The sequence below is a fragment of the Melanerpes formicivorus genome, unplaced genomic scaffold (assembly GCF_026170545.1).
Source record: "Melanerpes formicivorus ecotype bairdi unplaced genomic scaffold, bMelFor1.0.p_v2 SCAF_49, whole genome shotgun sequence".
NCBI classification, from domain to species: domain Eukaryota; kingdom Metazoa; phylum Chordata; class Aves; order Piciformes; family Picidae; genus Melanerpes; species Melanerpes formicivorus.
This window is the reverse complement of record NW_027142401.1, coordinates 1688351-1708701: the sequence shown is the minus strand read 5'-3', so window position 1 is coordinate 1708701 and position 20351 is coordinate 1688351. Positions and strand designations below refer to the sequence as shown.

At 40.6% G+C, this 20351-nt stretch overlaps 1 protein-coding gene across 2 annotated transcripts in view; it reads left to right on the top strand.

Moving 5' to 3' along the window:
- Nucleotides 1-20351, top strand: part of PRKD1 (protein kinase D1) — a 162077-nt gene that overhangs the window by 95172 nt on the left and 46554 nt on the right. The window contains exons 3-5 of one of the 2 annotated variants that reach the window (XM_068160307.1): nt 16433-16564; nt 17280-17440; nt 20138-20161. In XM_068160307.1, coding sequence (XP_068016408.1) covers nt 16433-16564; nt 17280-17440; nt 20138-20161 — 317 coding nt within the window. The remainder of the gene's footprint in view (nt 1-16432; nt 16565-17279; nt 17441-20137; nt 20162-20351) is intronic. The other variant, XM_068160308.1, reaches the window with a different exon arrangement.

Genomic DNA, 20351 nt, shown 5'->3' with positions numbered 1-20351 from the left:
GTGATGTAGTTAATTGATGCAAGCTGCTTCTTGGACCAGTGGTTGTGATCTCTAAATAAAACACTGAAACCCTATCTTATTATGAAACCTTGGCAACAACATTAGTTTTGCTAGAGGAGAAAAGTGGAGAACATTGATTCATCAGTTGGTGACATTGCAAGGAATTTAACAGCTGAAGCATACCCTGAAAAGGGATGAATGAATTGTTTGCACCTTTTCAGTTACACTGTCATACCAGATTCCTCAGTGTGATTTCCTGATGCTGGAATCTCAGCTTTCATCAACTTGTGTCTGTTTTCAGTCTTCATCCTGTCCTGCTGCAGGAGTTTCCTGCGAGGAGTAATTGCTAAGACATGTTTTCTATATTATAATACCAGCTCCAGAACACTACAGCAGGAGTAAGTAAAAGACAAGCCTTGAAGTACCCTTTTTGATATTTACAGAATTGGGAAGGATTTGCTCCACGGGAGCTTTAACATAGCAAAAATTGCTGGATTTACTTAGAATCATCTGCTGTCAATTCAGAGTTTTCCACTATACAACATTTTGCTCAGAAGGCTTTGTTTATCTCTGAATGCAAAGGGCAGCAAATCAAACTTGCTTAATATGTCATGGTCTGAGTGATGTTTACATTATAACAAATGAAAGCCTTCATTTGATGCCTTGAGTTATATGAGAAATATAACACATTTCTTCCTCAAGAGCATCACTGCCCTCCCACAGGTGAGCCTTAGCTAAATGCAACAGTTCATTTCCGCAGTGTCATAGAAACATAGGCGGCTTAGTTTGGAAGGGACCTTAGAGATCATCTACTTCAACCTCCATGCCATAGGCAGGGATGCCTCTCAACTACACTGGGCTGCTCAAGGCCTCATCCAACCTGGCCTTGAACACCCCCAGGGAGGAGGCATACACAACCTCCCTGGGCAGCCCATTCTGGATTCTCATACTGAAGAACTTTATCCTGAGATCCAGTCTAAACCTACTCTCCCACAGCTGCAGACCATTCCCTCTTGTCCTATTGCTTAGGTAGACACCCTTTTGAAAAGTGTGTCTTCAGCTTTCCTGTAGGATCCCTTCAGGTATTGGAAGGTAGCTCTAGGGTCCCACTGGAGTCTTCCTTCTCTAGGCTGAAAAGCTCTGCTCCCTCAACCTATCCTCACAGCAGAGGTGTTGCAGCCCTTGGATCATCTTTGTGGCCCTCTTCTGGACTCGCTCCAACAGCTCTGTGTCCTTCTTACAATGGGGACACCAGAACCGGATGCAGTGTTTGAGGTGGGGTCTCACAAGAGCATGGAGGGGAGGAAAGCATTTCCAGTTTGGCATCACTGGAGAAGAGCAAGAACTATATAAACAGCCTGTAGTGTTCAGGGAAGTATTCAAACTAATGCAGGCAGGTTTTCACTGAAATGCATTCAGAGTTTGACGTGTATCAAAATTTAGCTAAAGATGGGTCATCTCTCTTTAATTAAAAAACCAAATTCTACCTAAATGCATGTCTGAGAGATTTTTTTCCATGATACTTAATAATTTGGATATGCCTTGAAAATTTATTTGGAAGGGAGGTAATGGGAGATGGGCTTTGAGCACTGCAGTGGATGATGCTGAACGCTTGAGCAGTGACAAAGAAGAAATGCAGTATATGTTCAGGTGCTTATGTTGAACTGGTTGAAGTGTTCCATTTGCAGCCTACACATTGCAAGTGTGGCAGTTTTAGGCTGATGCCTAGGAAACTTTCCACAGATCTTGAGTGGAAAGTGGTAGAATGTAAATAAATTGCCCTTGGATGTAAAAGGAAAACAATTATAAGGTCTGAACCTAATGCTAACATCTGATAACTAACATAGTTAGTTGTACAAACTCTCTCTCCTTGGCTCTTCACTGTAGCTGATACTTGCTGGTGGGTCTTGCTTGGCTGTTGCTGACCTTGGCTCTTCTCTTTTCTCTTTTCCCTTGTACAGGGGGAAAGGGGACAGAGACGGGGAAGCTATTGGTAGTCCCCTAGTTTTGTCCAGGGGGGTCCTTGTGTTGTTTGTAAATACATGTAAATATTGCATATTTTGTACAAATTCATTGCATTTCATATTTCTAGATTTTAGTTTGCTTGTAAATCCAGCTTCATTTGCTTCCATCCCAATCTGAGCTGGTCTGGCAATTTTTTTGGGGGGGCAATTCTCCAAGTTAGTTAAGGGGTAATTTGAACCCACCCCAAGAAGTACCTAAACAGAATTTACACTCTAAAGTTCTGAAAATTCAAGGTATGTTATGGCAGTTATTTTTGAATGGCACGTCTGAAAGAGGCAGTAGAATGCTGTTACTGCTACAGCTTTGCTGCTGGAAACAGCGTGCTGTGGGTAAACATCCCCTGAGGCACCCATATCTGATGTCAGAAGCTGTACTGAGCCGCTGCATTTGTGTTTTATTGCATGTGTCAATACTGGTCAGGGGAGAGAAAGCCAGGCTGTCAGTCCTGGTACCACTGGGTTGTGCAATCAGTCCATGTGCATTTTCTAGTTTTCATTGAGGTCTACCTAATTACAAGGTTATTTACAAAGGCTGGATAACCTGTGATTCATTTTTTTGCCTCAGCGTACTTGTGTTCTTGGCAACTAAAGGAACAAAAACTTCTCACCCTTGGTTTATGGGCCTCCATTAATTAATATCCTTGTATTCTTCTCTGGGGAAGAGTTGTAAAGATAACACTAGAGAATGTAGATATATTGATGTGCATACTTGATTTAGAGACCGATCTTTTGACGAGTGGCTGAGGGAACTCACGGTGTTTAATCTGGAGAAGAGGAGGCTGAGGAGAGACCTCATTGCTCTCTGCAACTCCCTGAAAGGTCAGGGTGAGGTGGGGGTTGGTCTCCCTTGTACCAGGTAACAGAATGAGAAGAAATGGCCTCAAGTTGCAAGGTTTGGATATGAGGAAACATTTCTTTACTGAAAGGGTTCTCAGGCATTAGAACTGGCTGCCCAGGGAGGTGGTGGAGTCACCGTCCCTGGCACTGTTAAGAAACGTGGGGAGATGACAGTTTGGGACGTGGTTTAACTGCCATGGTGATCTTAGGTGGATGGTAGGCCTTGATGACCTTGGAAGTCTTTTACAACTGCAATAATTCTATGATTCTACAATCATCTTCTGATTTAGATCTTGCATTACAGGTTCTTGAAAGATAAAAATATTTATCTAGTAAAATTTATAGTTGAGAGTTGCTTATTGTAGGTGAAGCAGTTTAGTCCACTTCAAGGAAGAAAATTGTACTTGCAGATCCCATACAATATAACTGAACCAGTTGGTGGTAGAACCAGAGGTTTGTGAAACACAAGAAATTTAGTCAGCTCAGAATGCAGCACCCTCTGTGCTTCTCTCTTCATAATGAACATTATTGCTTGCATGTTGCACTGGTGCATTGTGTAGTTGGGTTTTAATGGAGTGTAAGAATCACATAACTGACTGAACAAATGTTGTGTTTCTGTCTGCTGACTGGTCCAGAGGAAATAAGCACAGGCTCTTACAGTTAGCTGAGTGAATCGTTGCTGAGTGTCAGTATAGATTGTGGCATTTTGTAAGTGAGAGATCAAGCAGTGTTATGAGCATGGAAGCAAAAGGGCCTCATGAGTTACAGATTCAGTCTGCTGCACACTAAAAGAGGAAAAGGGAACTTTCAGTATGAATGCTCACAAACACAGGGGTTTTTTTGCCTCTTACATTGTTTTCTTCCTTTCATGTGTTTTAAAATGCTATCTGTTTTAACACTTGTTTCAGTTGACTGCATGCTATTCTGATAGTGTTTGTGTAGGAGATATGGGGACACTTCAGAAATGTGTTAAACCCACAGTTTTGTGTGTTGAGCCCAGCTGGTTCATTAGGCTGCATTCTTGGCCATTCATTGAGCAGTATCATGCCCTTCTGTCATTAGCATATTGTGTGCTACGTTGTTTTTTTTCTTAGCTGTGCATTTTCTATTTCATTCCATCTTCAAAGTGTTACAAAAGTCAATCCAGTCTCCTGATGCACAAAACAAAATCCTTTACTGGTGCTGTGGATATCTCCACCAATGTGTTCACTGAATCCAACATTTACTTAGTTAAATTGCATTTCAGACTCAAAAAGGATCTCTGGAGAAAAGATTTTATCAAGCTACAATTGTAGGAAGGGCTCCTTTTGATTAGAATACGCTCAAAAATTAGTAGACAGCCCAGACCAAGAAGCAAGGTACAGAACTTGCAGTCTTTTATAATCAAAGATGGCTGTACATGAGTAGTCAGTCATTCAAAAACACCAAAAGGAAGAGAAACCCAAAAGCTGCATCTTTGTAGGTCCCTCTCTAAAGTGCAGTCTGTTTGCTCAAGAAAAAGGAAGTAAATTTATGTAAGGTAATCTTAAGTCAAAAAGTGTTCTTCAGTCTTGATTCTTGATGAGATTAAGGAAGCTTTTGTGTTCTACTCATGAAATAAAACATGCAAATGTGAATCACCAAAATAATGTCAAATTCACAGCGAATTGAACAGAATGGAATGTCCTTGCTCTGATAAACTCACTTTAACTTTATTCCAGTTTTTGAAGCTGTTTGTCTAGACTTAAGAAAAAATACTATTTCCTAATGCCAGTAAAGGCAGATTAATGATTGGGTGGTACAGTCCTTTGTACCCTTTCTTTCTGGAGAAGTTAAAATAGTTAAGAAACTTTTATATTAAGTTATTAATGGAGAAATCTGATCAATATTAAAGAATAGAATAGAATTAACCAGGTTGGAAAAGACTTTTGAGATCATCAAGTCCAATCTATCATCCAACACATCATGGGACCAGTCTTTTTTCAGTGCTATCCAGGTCAAGAGGTAATGGGCACAAACTTGAGTATAAGAAGTTCCATCTAAACATGAGGAAAAACTTCTTTAATTTAAGGGTGACAGAGCCCTGGAACAGCTGTCCCAGAGAAGTGGTGAAATCTCCATGTCTGGAGAGATTCAAAGCCCACCTGGACATTTTCTGATGAGGCTCTGGGTGAGCCTCCCTTGGAAGGGGGGTTGGACTCAATGATCTCCAGAGGCCCCTTCCAACCCCTACCATGCTGTGATCTGGAATGTAGAGTTAACCTCTTTCTAAGATGAAGAAAGCATTGAAGTTGGATTTTCAAGCTGTCTGTAGATGCAACCACCACCACTTCATCTGTGTATTTGTGAGCTTTTCAGGATCTTTGCCAGTTTTCCTTTAAATGGAAGCACAGACTCCACAGAATGAGCTGACAAATGAGAGTTGCTGTGGCTCTGTGTCTTTTTGAGTTGTCTTTTTTTTGAGGACTTCAAGGAAACAATTACTTTCAATGCCTTCAGACTTCGATTCTCACCAGCACAGTTCGTCTCCAGTGCCATACCTTACTCATGAAGGTTTATTAAAAACTGCTGTGTAAATTTGCCAAGTCCTTTCATGTTTTATAGAGGGGGGGAAAAAAAGAGAAAATTTGTAATTTCAACTTTAATATGCATTTGCTTGTAAAATTTTTATCTTTTTACTGGGGCTAAATTACACTGGAACTTAAGAGCTTGCTGCCCGCTGCTGGAAGGCAGACGATGAAACATTAGCATCTTGTTTGGATTAGCAGAACGTACTTCATCTGCTTGCTGTGAGCAATTGTGCTCGACTTGACAGGATTCTTGATGCTAGGAAGTCAGATAGCAGCTCTTTTATGTTCCATTGCTGAGGGCAGGAATTGATCCATTGCTTTGTTAAGAAGCTGGGTTTGGTTTATTCTCACATAGATGGTGCACCACCTAATCATTAGATGCAGACAATGTATTTGGATTCAGTGTGGTTTGTAGTGTCTTGTAAAATATATTGAAGTGAATGAAAGCTGTGGAAAGACTATACAATTACAGTAAATGGCATACATCAACATGTAACTGGATTGCAGTGTTAGTTTGACTACCAGCTCCTTGAGGTAAACATTATGATCTTATACCTCTGAGCATAATTTTATAGTACTTACCTAGTTGGTCACAGTCTTTGATTTTGCATCATTGTGATTGAAAAGCATCCTTCATAGCTTTGTTCACAGACTCTTTTGCTGGTGTCTTTGAGAAATACAAGTGTCTTCTCTATCCTGCCTAAGATAATACGTTTCACAATTCACTGTTCCCTTTTAGTTGTCTCTAGCTGTCATATTTCTTTTCCTATTTCTGTAGAAATAGGGTTATTACTGATTATATTAAAGTAGATTGATATCCCTCACTGTTCATTGGCTTACATCATTCTTGAATCAAAAAATTCAGATAGATGACTCTTTATGCTTGAAGTTCTTGGGGCTAAAAAGATACTTAGTTTTTTGTTTCTGTTTTTGCTTCCTTTTCTTTTCTTCAAGACTTCTATTTTTTTCTTCATCGGCAGAATCTTTCTGAACCTGCCTTGCTGTTCTTTTCTTTCTGCTGCAGGAGGGAGTGGGTAAAAATAGGATGAAAAAATCTCATGTATCTTATCAGCATCACTGCCTTACATTCTCTGGCTGCATCATCAACAGTCCACAATGGGTCAAGTGATACGCAACAGGCAGGTGTTAGCTAGGGAAAGCAGTTACTGTGTCCACTTTGCTTGTAGTGCTCTTACAGAAATACAGGCCATGCTAGTTATTCTTCCTTCAGTATTTCTCTATGTTTACAGTATTTAATGATAATTTCAACAGCAGAAAATCTGAAACAGTAGCAAGATTTTGTGAAAGTGCATTGCAGGAGAACAGTATTTCTTTATAGGAACAAAACTACCTTTACATTCTTAAGCAAGCTCTTTTGAGCTCTAAATTTCTCAGTCAGGTGTAATTTTTAAAGCTTCATTAGTTGGCAATCATATAAATACAAAAAGACATTTCCTATTACAAAGATTAACTATGTGTTGGAAGAAATATTTGTAGGGAAGATGAAGTTTCCTTGCAAGAAGCCACACAAGTTTCTCTGTCAGGATCTTTTTATGAGAGGTCCCTGCTCCACTGCAAGTTGACACAGCCTACATTGTACAGTTTTAACTGTCCAGGTTTTGGAGATAACACATTCTCAATTTGGTTGTGTGGTGTGTAATGACAACATCAGGTTTTCTGTTCAGTTGAGACAAGCTGTGTGGTGCAGCAGACACGCTGGAGGGAAGGGAGGCCATCCAGAGGGACCTTGACAGGCTGGAGAGGTGGGCACAGGCCAACCTCATGAAGTTCAATAAGAGCAAGTGCAGGGTCCTGCATCTGGGTCGAGGCAATCCCAGGCACAAATACAGGCTAGGCAGTGACTGGCTGGAGGATAGCCCTGAGGAGAGAGACTTGGGGGTGCTGGTGGACAAAAAGCTCAACATGAGCTCTCAGTGTGCACTTGCAGCCCGCAAAGCCAATCAGATCCTGGGCTGCATCAGGAGAAGTGTGGCTAGCAGGTCGAGGGAGGTGATCCTCCCCCTCTACTCAGCCCTGGTGAGACCCCACCTGGAGTACTGCGTCCAGTTCTGGAGCCCCTATTACAAGAGGGATGTGGAGGTGCTGGAACGTGTCCAGAGAAGGGCCACGAGGATGATCAGAGGGCTGGAGCACCTCTCCTATGAGGACAGACTGAAGGAGTTGGGGCTGTACAGTCTGCAGAAGAGAAGGCTCCGAGGTGACCTCATTGTGGCCTTCCAGTATCTGAAGGGGGCCTACAGGAAGGCTGGGGAAGGACTTCTCAGGATCTCAGGTAGTGATAGGACTAGGGGGAATGGAATGAAGCTGGAGGTGGGGAGATTCAGGCTGGATGTGAGGAGGAGGTTCTTCACCATGAGAGTGGTGAAACCCTGGAATGGGTTGTCCAGGGAGGTGGTCGAGGCCCCGTCCCTGGGGGTGTTTAAGAGCAGGCTGGATGAGGCTCTGTCCAGCCTGATCTAGTGTGGGGTGTCCCTGCCCATGGCAGGGGGGTTGGAACTAGATGATCCTTGTGGTCCCTTCCAACCCTGAATGAAACTATGAAACTATGAAACATACTTGCTTTTTCAGATGTCATACAACCCCTTTTGTTTCCAAAGACTCCTACAGAAACTATCACAGAATTGCCAGGGTTTGAAGGCTCCCCAAGGATCAGCTAGTTCCAACCCCACCTGCCATGGGCAGGGACACTTTCCACTAGATGAGGGGTTTCAGAATCACATCCACCCTGGCCATAGAAACATCCAGGGACAGGGCTTTCCACCATCTCCCTACCTATGCTTTCTTGAAAAAAGGAGAGCATCTCAAATGGCTATGTAACTATTTATGATCTAGTAAAGAGTGTGCAGAAATACACGTTATCACAATGGAAGCAGCTCACTTGGAGTCTCCTAGGTCTATTACATATATTCATACATAATCTGGAAAGCATAATTAGCAAAATGTCACTTTCACCCCAAATGGAATTTGTTACAGATCACTATGAAGTATTGGGAATTTCTTGATTATTATTTTTTAATATCTGTGTAAAAAAGGGCTCAGAGAGAGGTGGTGCTACCAAAAGTTGAGAAGTTCCAAGTTAGAATTTGGAAATTTCATCTAGTGCTCAATACCATTCAAGAAAAGGAAATACTAGACTTGGAATTCTTAGGAAGGGAATAGAGACGAAGCAGAGAATGCTTGTGCTGTCACTGCTCTTGTGCCATCTGTTTTTGTGACCTCTCTGCTTCAGAGAATCCTTTTGCTGCAAGGCATGGTCAGCTGAGGTGGTGGTTTGGGGACATACCACTACATGCTGATGCTGCTTTGGGAACTTTTCTTTGAAAGGCAGGATTCCAGGCTTAGTAAATTTTGGTCTGATTCAATGATTCCCATACCTTTGTATTTTTTCCCACAAGATTTCACAGAAAAGAAAGATTTTAAAGTTACGACAGTTTAACAGGGGTAAGCTCAATTCCTGTGGAATTTCTGTGTTGTTAACATTTTTGAGCATAATCCCCAATATACGTATGTTTGTTTCTTTCCAACTGCTCCATTACCACCATGGTCTCTTCCAACCTGCTTTATTCTATTTTGCACCCATCCCAGAGCCAGGGGCAAGATCCTCACCAGCCAAGATACCACACAGAGGAGCTCAGTCACAATAAGGAGGCCTAGCCAGCACCTGTGGATAATATTGAAGTTGTCATGAATCATTGCCCTACCTAACCGGGGGGCCAGCAGGCCCCCCGGCCTTTGTTGTCACCACCACCATCACCCAGTGTGCACCATGGGCACTCACCGGTGATGAGAGGAGGATCCCTCAGCCCAGATGGGCTCAGCTTGGGGCTTCTGCCCTTCCTGGTGGGGATTAAATAGGGGAGTGGATGGGGAAGGGCTAAGTGGGCACACCTGGGGTGGGAGGAGACTCCAACAGAGCCCAGGTGCTCTGGGATTTGAGGGGCAAAAGTGTGAAAATGGGGCAGGTGAGGGAGTTTTTAGTGTGCCAGGTAATGATAGGACTAGGATAGAAATGGGTAGATTCAGGTTGGATGTTAGGAGGAAATTTGTCACCATGAGGGAAGTGAGAAACTGGAACAGTTTACCCAGGGAGGTGGTAGAAGCCCCATCCCTGGAGTTTTTGGGGCCAGGCTGGCTGTGGCTCTGGGCAACCTGATCTAGTGTGAGGTGTCCCTGCCCATGGCAGGGGGGTTGGAACTGGATGATCCTTGAGGTCCCCTCCAACCCCAACAGTTCTATGATTCTAAAACACTTTTGCATTTTAGGCTGGACGTTAGGAAGAAATTATTTACAGAAAGAGAGATTGGCCATTGGAATGTGCTGCCCAGGGAGGTGGTGGAATCACCATCCCTGAAAGTGTTTAGAAAGAGACTGGACGAGGCACTTAGTGCCATGGTTTAGTTGATTAGATGGTGTTGGGTGATAGGTTGGACTTGATGATCTCATAGGCCTTTTCCAACCTGGTTTATTCTGTGATTCTATGCCTCTGTAACTTGCATGAAGCGCTAGTATTTTATTCCTGCACCCTAATGGTTTGTCTTGTACACATCCATGGGTGTGTGCACCCCTTTTTGCAGGCTCATCAAATTTGTTTTCACTGGCTGAATGCTGTCTTCAGTAGATTGAAAGAAAAAACAGGAATACACAATCTCCTGGTTATTTCTGATAGATAATGCTTGCAACCCTTTATGGTAAGATACACATCTTCTTTTAGGAAGTGCTTGAGATGTGTATAGCTAAAGCAGGTCTGAGCACAAATGAGCAAACCTGCTTTTGTTGCATAATATGATGGAAACTAAGGAGGAAGGGATTCAGAAAGTGCCACAAGTTGCAGTCTACTGGTTTTTATATCTGGATGGTAGTGTGAGTCAAGCCTGGAGGCATTGTCATTTCAACTGAAATCTGGCTTATTCCAGCTCTTAAAAGAGGCCCCAGGAATGTATCTGTTAATCTAGTTAAGGTGTAACTTGTTGCCAAATAGAAATTTGGAAAGCCTGCCTGCCTTTGAAGACATGAAGACTCCTGTCATAGAATATGGAAGTCTCTTCTATGCCTCCAGTGGTTTTTTGTATCTGTCAGTTCTCTCTCATTGTACATCTTTTCAGGTTGTTCTCACAGAAACTGAGCAAAGAACATCGAGTGAGGGACAGCAATATCACCATTTCTCAATTTTAATTTCCATCCCTTTTATTTTTGTGTATAGCTGAAATCCTGAGGAAACATGAAACCAGTAGAACACTTTGTTATTCGTTGGAGCAGTTATATAGTTTGCTTATCTTTTTGACCTTCAGTTCTACCTGGCCAGGCACTGGAGATGTTTCCATGATGAGTCATTCTTGAGTAGTTGTAATCTGTTTTAAAAAATTAACCACAGTTGAGAGCAATCATTGTTTTATTTCTTCTAGGTTATGTCCATGGGCACTTCATATACAAAATTGTCCATTACTTACAATGCTTAGCCTAATAATGTTTTCTTCTTCCCTGCGCCAGGGGAGGTCTAGGCTGGAGGTTAGGAGGAAGTTTTACACAGAGAGAGTTATTGCCCATTGGAATGTACTGCCCAAGGAGGTGGTGGAGTTGTCCTCACTGGAGGTGTTCAGGAGGAGACTTGATGGGGTGCTTGGTTGCATGGTTTAGTTGATTAGGTGGTGTTGGATGATAGGTTGAACATGATGATATTGAAGGTCTCTTCCAACCTGGTTTATTCTAGTCTTCTCCTTAATGTACACAGAAGGACCTTAGTGAGTTGAGCATATGATTGTATTTCTAGTTCCATTTTATTTATACATTTAGCCATCAACATTTATTCACCACATAACAAACCATTTTCTTAAACTCTTATGAAAGACACTGAAGGGAATTAGTTAAGTTGTTAAGTTTTACAAGTGCTACTCATTCTCTTTGGGCACTATCATTCTGACAGTGACCATGTAATCTATTACCTTGATTTTTTTTTTTCAGAAGCCTGGGAAAAGAACTATGGAGAACTTCCAAAACAAAGTCAGTGTAAAAGACTTGCAGTGTTTATTATAGGATATTAATTTAGGTCAGCCTGAGCATAGAAAAGGAACAAGAAGCTTTATTTTTAATTTGGACCTGCTTCCTATTGCCAGTAGTCAGAGGGAATTTAGAACACTGCATGAGTAGCTCTAGTAAACTTGTGGAGTGTTTAATTTTGTTTCCCTATGTTAAATCAATACCTCTTCAGTGTAATTTTGTGATTAACAAGGCCTGAATCTGTGAACTAAGGTATTGCTGTTTTTTTCCACTTAGGTGAAAAATGTGTGAATTTATAAAGAAGGAATTCTGTGCTGGGATTTCAAATCAACATAGGACCTCCCTTGTTGTATAGTCTGTAGAACTGAACCTGTGACATCATTCTCAAATGAGTAGAAGTACATTAAAATTGAACTTTAAAAATTCAGAAGGTAGAGATGAATCAAGCATGTTGACTCATCAATGTTATTCTTCTATTAAAGCTCTTGTTAAAAGTCTGAGCTAGCACTAGACAGATGAGGTCATGCTTTATTATCTCCTACAGTTTACAGCTTAAATCTCACTTTATGGCTGAGACAATATAACCACAGCCTGTAGTGGATTTGAATACTGGAGTTTATTTGAAAGAACCAAAGAGATCAAAGCTTTTATCTTACTTGGATGCCTCCTACATTGGCTCATTTGCTCACTTCCCAGCCTTACATTTACTAGCTCCTCAGTGCCTCTCCCAGTAAGGAGGTAGCTGCAGGCTAGGGAAGGCTAGGCACAAGTCATGTTCATTTCTGCTATGCCACTGCTTGCAACTACCAGTTTTTGGTGTCATCAACCAAAATATATGAACATTCCCTGGCCTCCATCTCCCTGTTCTCTGGGTTCTTCCCTCACTTCCACCATATTCCAGCAGAATGTTCACCTTTGGCTTTCCAGGCCCAGTGCTTTTTGAGATGACTACTTCATTTTTTAGGATCTTTCTTTTCTACCTCCAATTCTTTTTAGGCCCCCACATTCATGGTGTTTCCAATCTAAATAGCCCATGTGCAATCAGCCTTGTCGTTGGTGGTTCAGTTTCCTCTCTCTGTCACTGGAGGATTAAGAGTATGCTGCTTTTATCTGTTTCCAGAGCTGCAAGATACCCCTAATCACATGGTTGGTGGTTTCTAATGTATGACAGGCATGGATGCTAGATCACAGATCCTATTATGTGAAGCTTTGCTGCTCTGCTAATTGTTCAAAGCCTTTTTGAACTTGACCTCAAAAACGATCAGGAATCATTTACCTCTTTCTGAAAGCAGAGCCTTGCCTCCACGAGTTGCAATGGCTTCTTGTTCTCATTTCAGCTGTGCTGAATGATAGATCTGCTCCTGAGCCCAGGACAAGGAGCACTAGCCATTAGCAGCAGAGTCATTAACAGATTTGATGAAACAGTCTTGTCAAAACTGTTGTAGTTTTCTATGTCTATGTTATGGTAATATTGGGAATGCTTAAATAGATGATGACAAGTTAGCCTGAGAGTTAACAGTGCAGTAGTATCATATTAAAAGCATCATATTGCAAGCTTTTCTGCAGGATATGGTTGTAGGCATATTGGGAGCCCCTTCTTTTTTCTTTTTTACTGCAGAATTTTACATCATCCAGGAAGTTGCTTTCATGGCATCCATGCCCTGACAAAGCAAAATGATAGCTGAGGGAGAGCAGTTTTAGACTGGATCATAGGAAGAAGTTCTTCGGTATGAGGGTGGTTACTCTGGAATAGGCTGCCCAGGGAGATTGTGCATGCCTCCTCACTGGGGGTGTTTAAAGTCAGGTTGGGTAAGGTCTTGAGCAGCCGAGTCTAGCTGAGAGGCATCCCTGCCCATGTCAGGGACATTAGAGTAGGTGATCTCTTAAGGTCCCTTCCAACCTAAGCCATTCTATGACCTTCAATACTAATGTACTTGTATTTTGTTCTGTTTGCACAAGTGAAGAATAAATACATATTTTTGTATTTCAAATACATCAATGTGTTTAAAAGTGAGAGTGCTTGACCCTTTCATGGTATTCTTTGGTCTGGTTGGAATTGCAGAGAATGATCTTGCTGTATTCACAGAAAAGATGGTTGAGTTTAGGTCATGCACAAAGTAAAATCACAAGAATTCCATTCATCATCTTAAATGAAGAGAGCATTTCCATTACAGACTGAACTTTGCCTTAGCAGTGAACTTGACTGCTGTAGAAAAATAACAAACTTGAAAAAGCATCCTTATGTGTTTGGAAGCCCTTGAGGCTGACAGAAATGGCTGGCCTAACGTTGTTTAAATAAACATTACATGATCTTGTTTCAGATTTGGGATGTTCTCACGTCAGAGTGTTGTAGGAAGTACCAGTTTTCTGAGTTAAGTAAGGTTTTTAACATGGCTTATTATGAAACCTAGAAACAGAATAACTCTGGGAAAAGAAAATGAAATCCTGATGTAAAAAACCTGTTATGTGATTTGGATTATTTGAATAAAAGAAAGGTTGATAGTATTGGAGTCACTGTATCCTGCAGGATGATCATAGTATCACAGTATCAGTCAGGGTTGGAAGGGACCACAAGGATCATCTAGTTCCAACCCCCCTGCCATGGGCAGGGACACCCCACACTACATCAGCCTGGCCAGAGCCTCATCCAGCCTGCCTCCAGGGACGGGGCCTTGACCACCTCCCTGGACAACCCATGATATTCCAGATGCCTCTGTTGAAAAGATCTCTAAACTACTTGAGATGAGAAACATATTTTTTTGTGGGCATTTTTGGAAAAGCTTTTCCTAAGAGTAGGAGTTTTGTGCCCATAAGGAACTGAGTCCAGGGCATAGGCATAGCATGCCTTGCCAGCACCCTAGTTAAAAACCTTTCTTTGATCGGTATGCAGATTTTTGATTCTCTTAACATTAATGCAAGCTAGAGGCTTAAGGGTATTTGGATCTGTTAGGAATTTAGTTGAACTGAACCATTTAAAAGACTGTTTGTTTTTTCTCTCTCTCAGTTACAAATCAGGAATGTATTTCTGTTGAGAGATAAAACACTTCGATTCGGTGGCCACATACTTTATTCATTCACACTGATAGCTGTGAAGAGTAGCCATACACTTATATCACCTGTTTAAAGGGCAGTCTGAATGAGATCAAATGTTTGCATGCATGCTTAACGTTTCACATTTGACAAATACTAGTTTGCATGAGATACTGATACATGTTCAGCATATTTAATGAGAGAAAGAAAAGATTGCATGGAAATACTGTGGTACTGGCTGCATCTATGTATTACAGAGTTCTGAAAACACTTTATTTGGATGAGAATCTGGACATGAGCCATCAGTGTGCACTTGCAAATCAAAAGAAGTGTGGCAAGTAGATTGAGAGAGGTGATTGTGACACTTTGCACTGCTCTGGTGAGATCTCACCTGGAGTGCTGCATCTGGCCTTGGAACATGTCTGCTCCAAGGACAGACTGAGGGAACTGGGATTGTTAGGCCTCGAGAAGAGAAGGCTTCAGGGAGTCCTACTATTAGCCTTCCAGTCTCTGAAGGGGGCCTACAAGGAGACTGGGGAAGGGCTGTTCACAGAGGCCTGTAGTGATAGGACAAGGGGCAATGGTTCAAAATTAGAGAAGAGTAGATTGAGATTGGATGTTAGGAACAAGCTGCTTCCCATGAGGGTGGTGGAACACTGGAACAGGTTGCCCAGGGAGGTAGCTCAGTCCCCATCCCCTAGTGCCTTTAACTCACCCCTATAGCTTTGTGCAGCTGTTGCAGTAGTTGTAAGCTCACATCACTTTGAAGGTGTTGGTACATCAGGAAATCTACGAGTCTTTCAGACTGCTCTGCAAGGTTTTTGTCTTTATTGATAATCAGCAATATATTAGCATATAAATACTTGTTTTCTTTTTACATTCTACTACGTACTTTCAACTTGAGTGATCAGTTCACTCATACCAACATAGGCTGCTGAATCAGATATAGCAAATAGTCAGCTAAAAAGGCCATTTCTTGATGCATTTTCCTTGTCTAAAAACCCCCCAATATTTCTTTGCTGTGATGTGTTCCATTTATATTATTTATACTTATACTACCATCAAGTAATCTGTTTATATTTATGTATAAATATTTATGTTGCCACTTATATTACCATCAAGGATCAAGGTTGTAAAAGAGTATTTTGAAAAAAATTGTAACATTTGATTGAACTCTGTTAATTCCTGGGAAATGTTTGACATGATCTTATCCCCCAGTGTTTTATTGAAAACATATTAATAATGCTAATAATGATAATAATAATAATAGTAGTAATAATAATAATAATAATAAACAACCAGGTTGGAAGAGACCTTCAAGATCATCGTGTCCAACCCATCAACCAATCCAACCCACCTAAACAACTAACCCATGGCACCAAGCACCCCAGCAAGTCTCCTCCTGAACACCTCCGATGATGGTGACTCCACCACCTCCTTGGGCAGCCCATTCCAATGGGCAATCACTCTTTCTGTATAGAACTTCTTCCTAACATCCAGCCTAAACCTCCCCTGGCACAGCCTGAGACTGTGTTCTCTTGTTCTGGTACTGCTTGCCTGGGAGAAGAGACTAACATCCACCTGTCTACAACCTCCCTTCAGGTAGTTGTAGAGAGCAAGAAGGTCTCCCCTGAGCCTCCTCTTCTCTAGGCTAAGCAACCCCAGCTCCCTCAGTCTCTCCTCATAGGGCTTGTGTTCCAAACTCCTCACCAACTTCATTGCCCTTATTCTTATATCAGTTATTGCTGGAGGTTTGTAAAAGCAGCTTTATCCTCCTTTTTCCCCAGTGGTCATTGTAGTATGAAGGTCTGTCATCCATCTTTTTATCTTCAAAATGCAGTACAAAAACCAGTACAACATTCATCATCCTAGTGAGCAAAAGGCCTTTTGCTTTGTTCTGTGATGAAGTACCACATAAATGAAAGTATATTTACGTTATTGGCTTTATCACTTTTTTGAATGTTCTTCTTGTTACAGCTTCTGCTACATTTGAGGACTTTCAAATCCGGCCCCACGCTCTTTTTGTTCATTCATATCGAGCGCCAGCCTTTTGTGACCATTGTGGAGAAATGCTGTGGGGGCTGGTGCGACAGGGACTCAAATGTGAAGGTAAGCCCCAGTGAGATGTGTTTTATTTCAATCATCTTAGTGTCCATGCCACTTAGATGTGGTGCCTCTGATGCTGCTTTTAAAACTGGTTAGACATCAGAAAAAAATTACAGTGAGTAGACACAGTAAGAACCATCAAAATAATTAACTGATTAAAGAACTAATTCTTTTGACTCCCACATACGGCACATGAAGTGCAAAAATATTGGTCTATCTGTATATTTAAGAGAGGGTTTTGTGTCTTACACTTCTGAGCATTTATCATTCTATATAAAATTAATTGGGATGGTTTAACTGAAATTACTGTCAGTCCATGTGATCTCATAATAGCTAAATTTTCTCATTTTGCCACAACTGTTTTAACTCCTGGCAGACTCTTATCCAATGGAGTGAAAGGCTGTTTTCAGTGAAAGATTTCCTTACCTCACTAATGCTAATCACAGATATTTCCTCTGTTTTCCAACCACAGATTTTTTGAAAAATCAAAGTAAAAACACTAATTCTAGGTACAACTGTTCAGAACTTCTAACATTATCTCACTAAAAACTGGTAGGGTGGAGGAGCTAAGCCTACAGAGTAAAGAACATCTCATCAAAAAAAATAGTAAGGGTTTGAATGCATTTGTGAAGAAGAAAACAAAATAATTAAAAACTAGTTCTTTGCTTTTTTTCAGTTCATAAAAAGTAATCAGATGGTTTTCATTTTCTCTTTTCAGGATGTGGTCTAAATTACCACAAGAGATGTGCATTTAAAATCCCTAATAACTGCAGTGGTGTACGGAAGAGGCGCCTGTCAAATGTGTCCCTAACAGGACTCAGCAGCGTTCGGACAGTTTCTGCAGAGCCCTCACCCAGCGTACCAGATGAAGCCCTCCTGGTATGGGATTCCCTAGCTATAGTGACCATGGGTGTTACTGATAAGAAGCAGGGACATTTAATGCTATAGTAGCTAGTTTTGCCTGTTAGAGACTACAGAGGAGAATGGTATGCAAATTACCAAACCTTGCTGTGAGAAAAGACATCTTGACATAAAGGGTAGGTCATCAGCTTGAAGTATGTGGGTTGAAAGTATGTGTCACTTCAGATAGTCCCAGGAGTCTCCTCCCTTCATCAATAATGAGACCATCATTATCATCTCAATAAGGAGACCATCAATAATGAGGTCTAAAACAGCCACTCAATGAATAGTTGCATCTTGGAGATTGTCTTCTCTGGAACTAGAAGTTGAATTGCATCTGTATCAGACCATTACATTCATTGGTTTATGATACAGGAAAGATGTGCCTCAGGACAACACTGACCCAAAACCCATAGCATCAAAGTGGGTGTCTGTCAGAGCCAAGGCTATAGATAATTAGTTGAAACCTCTGTATTTATCATATTTCTAAGTCTTCACAAGTATGTAGGAGAACTCTCCATTATTTCCTTAAACAGATGGTTATGGTGAATGTAGGTATATGTGTCTAGATGTATATGTAGCTGTACAGTATACACATAAATATATGGTATACTTGTATAAGCATTAACATAGTCATCTTCCATCATGAAAACAACTCCTTGGAGAACAAAATGTGTATTGGAACACAGCAGAATTATCTTTGGCATACTTTTTCCTTTTAACACTCATGGTCATAATACACTTGAATAGTTCAGAATTTACACTGTGTGTAAATGAATCCACTCCTACATGAAAGTTTTGAAAACTTCAAGGTTTGAAAGAGAGGAAAGGATTTATAAGTACACACAACAATTAACATGTTTTCCTCTCAATTAGAGTATTAAACTTATTAAACTTGACATACTAAAAGGACACTATTGCAAATGATGTAGACCTGGTATTATATGCAGTACCATCTATGAACTGTAATTATGTACTTATGCTACTGATTATCATTAGCCTAAAAGCTACTTGGAAATTAAGGTTAACATTATGAGTCTGTATTTTTAATTGAAAAGCTGCATAAATGAGTAAGGTGCTTAAGTTCTACAAAAAATGCAGTGGCAAGTCTTTGTAGATTATTCATCATTCTCAGTAGGTTGTTTCAGAATGGTGACTTATACTCAGACTAAGGCAGAACATTTTGAGGAAGGGTGGCCCTGGTTCTGAAAGGTTTCTGGAATTTCAGGTGAAAAAAATGCTATGAGTGTCCTGATATACTCCCTAGAAATATTTATTGCACTGTCCAGTTATAAGAGAGAGAAAACAACATCAACTGGAGAACATTTGTAATTCTATGGCTCTGTTTGCTGATACATTCTTAGATGAAATACCTCTTTTGCAAAGCTACATATTTTTAAATTACTGAGAACATAAAAATTGCTAATGAAGGAAGCTTTTATATATCCTGCAGGCTATACTTTTCTAAGTACTTTTAGTCATCAGTATTCCCATGTGACGATTCAGGACATCACAAATGCGTACACACACGTACATGCACGAAAGAGATATGTTTACAGTAGATACAGGGATGGGCACTAGCCCACAGGACATAAATAGCTTTTCAATTTCACCTTTATTCCAGGAAGCTGGGGTATCATTTACCATATTTTCAGAAGTGCTGTCACCTATGGCTTCCATGGCTTTTGTTTTGCTTCAGGTTTTTAGCGTTGCATGTGTTTCACTTTTGCTCTCTTTATTTTTTATTTAAGTGTGCATAAGCTGTCAGTTCTCCTGTGTCAGCTCTGTCCTTTGGACTCCATTCTTCTGCATTATTTGTGAGATAAGTTTTATGGCAGTTTATGCTGTGGTACCAATCAAAGCATGCACTTTGGAATGCATTTAATTTTTTCTGCAGTCAATGTGATTGTACTCGGAAGCATCATCCCTGCTCACAAAATCATGTCATTTATTACTGGTATTGACGTGGCATTTGAATCACTGGTAACAAAACATAACCTCTGTTTGGGACCACTGAATTCACTTCTTCAAGTAGGACTAAAATGTTGGGTTTACCCCTATTTTCTGTAGAGTCAGAGCACGTGAGAGAGAAAGGAGTTTCTGGAGATCTTTCATAAATGAAAATTATTAACTGTTGTCATTTCAGACCATTGAACCAGAAAGAAGCCAACTTTAACTGACAATGTTAAATTTAACTTCTAAGTCAGGCTTCTGAAAAAATGCCACTGATGAATTCAAGAAGTTATGCCATAATTCTGGCATTTGAAAGTCTTTGAGACAGGATAATGTAGAATCCTGCAAAAGGCATCTTAATTATCCTTTCTTAAAGAACTTTGACACGGAAACACAGTGTCAGTTTGGCTATAAATGTTTTCATTAGCCAATAAAGCATTTCATTTGAGCTGAAAATGGACTGGGGACTATATCTGAGTAGAGCTTTAAAAAAATCTGCTTTCCAAGAGTGAAATCTGACCAATACCGGATGCTATGGAACTCACATTTTTACCTATGATAGCTCAAATGCAATTCTTGTGCATTCTGTTCTATAATATAGAATGAAGGTATAAAATAATCTCACAGTCATGCTTGCTTCTAAAGTAACATTATTTTCTGTCTTTTTCTCCCCCATATTTCTTTGTTCTGTTTTTTTCCTTCTTTCCAACTTTACTCTCTCAGTCTCCTGTCAGCCCTGGCTATGAGGTATGTACTGGATTTACTCTACTCCCTACCACACTGTCAGGAGCATCATCTATTATGGTTGTCAGTGTCAGTGTGAAGAAATTCAGGAATTTAATCAGATTATAATTATTATAATTATTAGTATATTATTAGGATATTAGAATCTTCAGAACTCAGGAACATTTGTTTATCTTTTTGAAAGAGTATACCC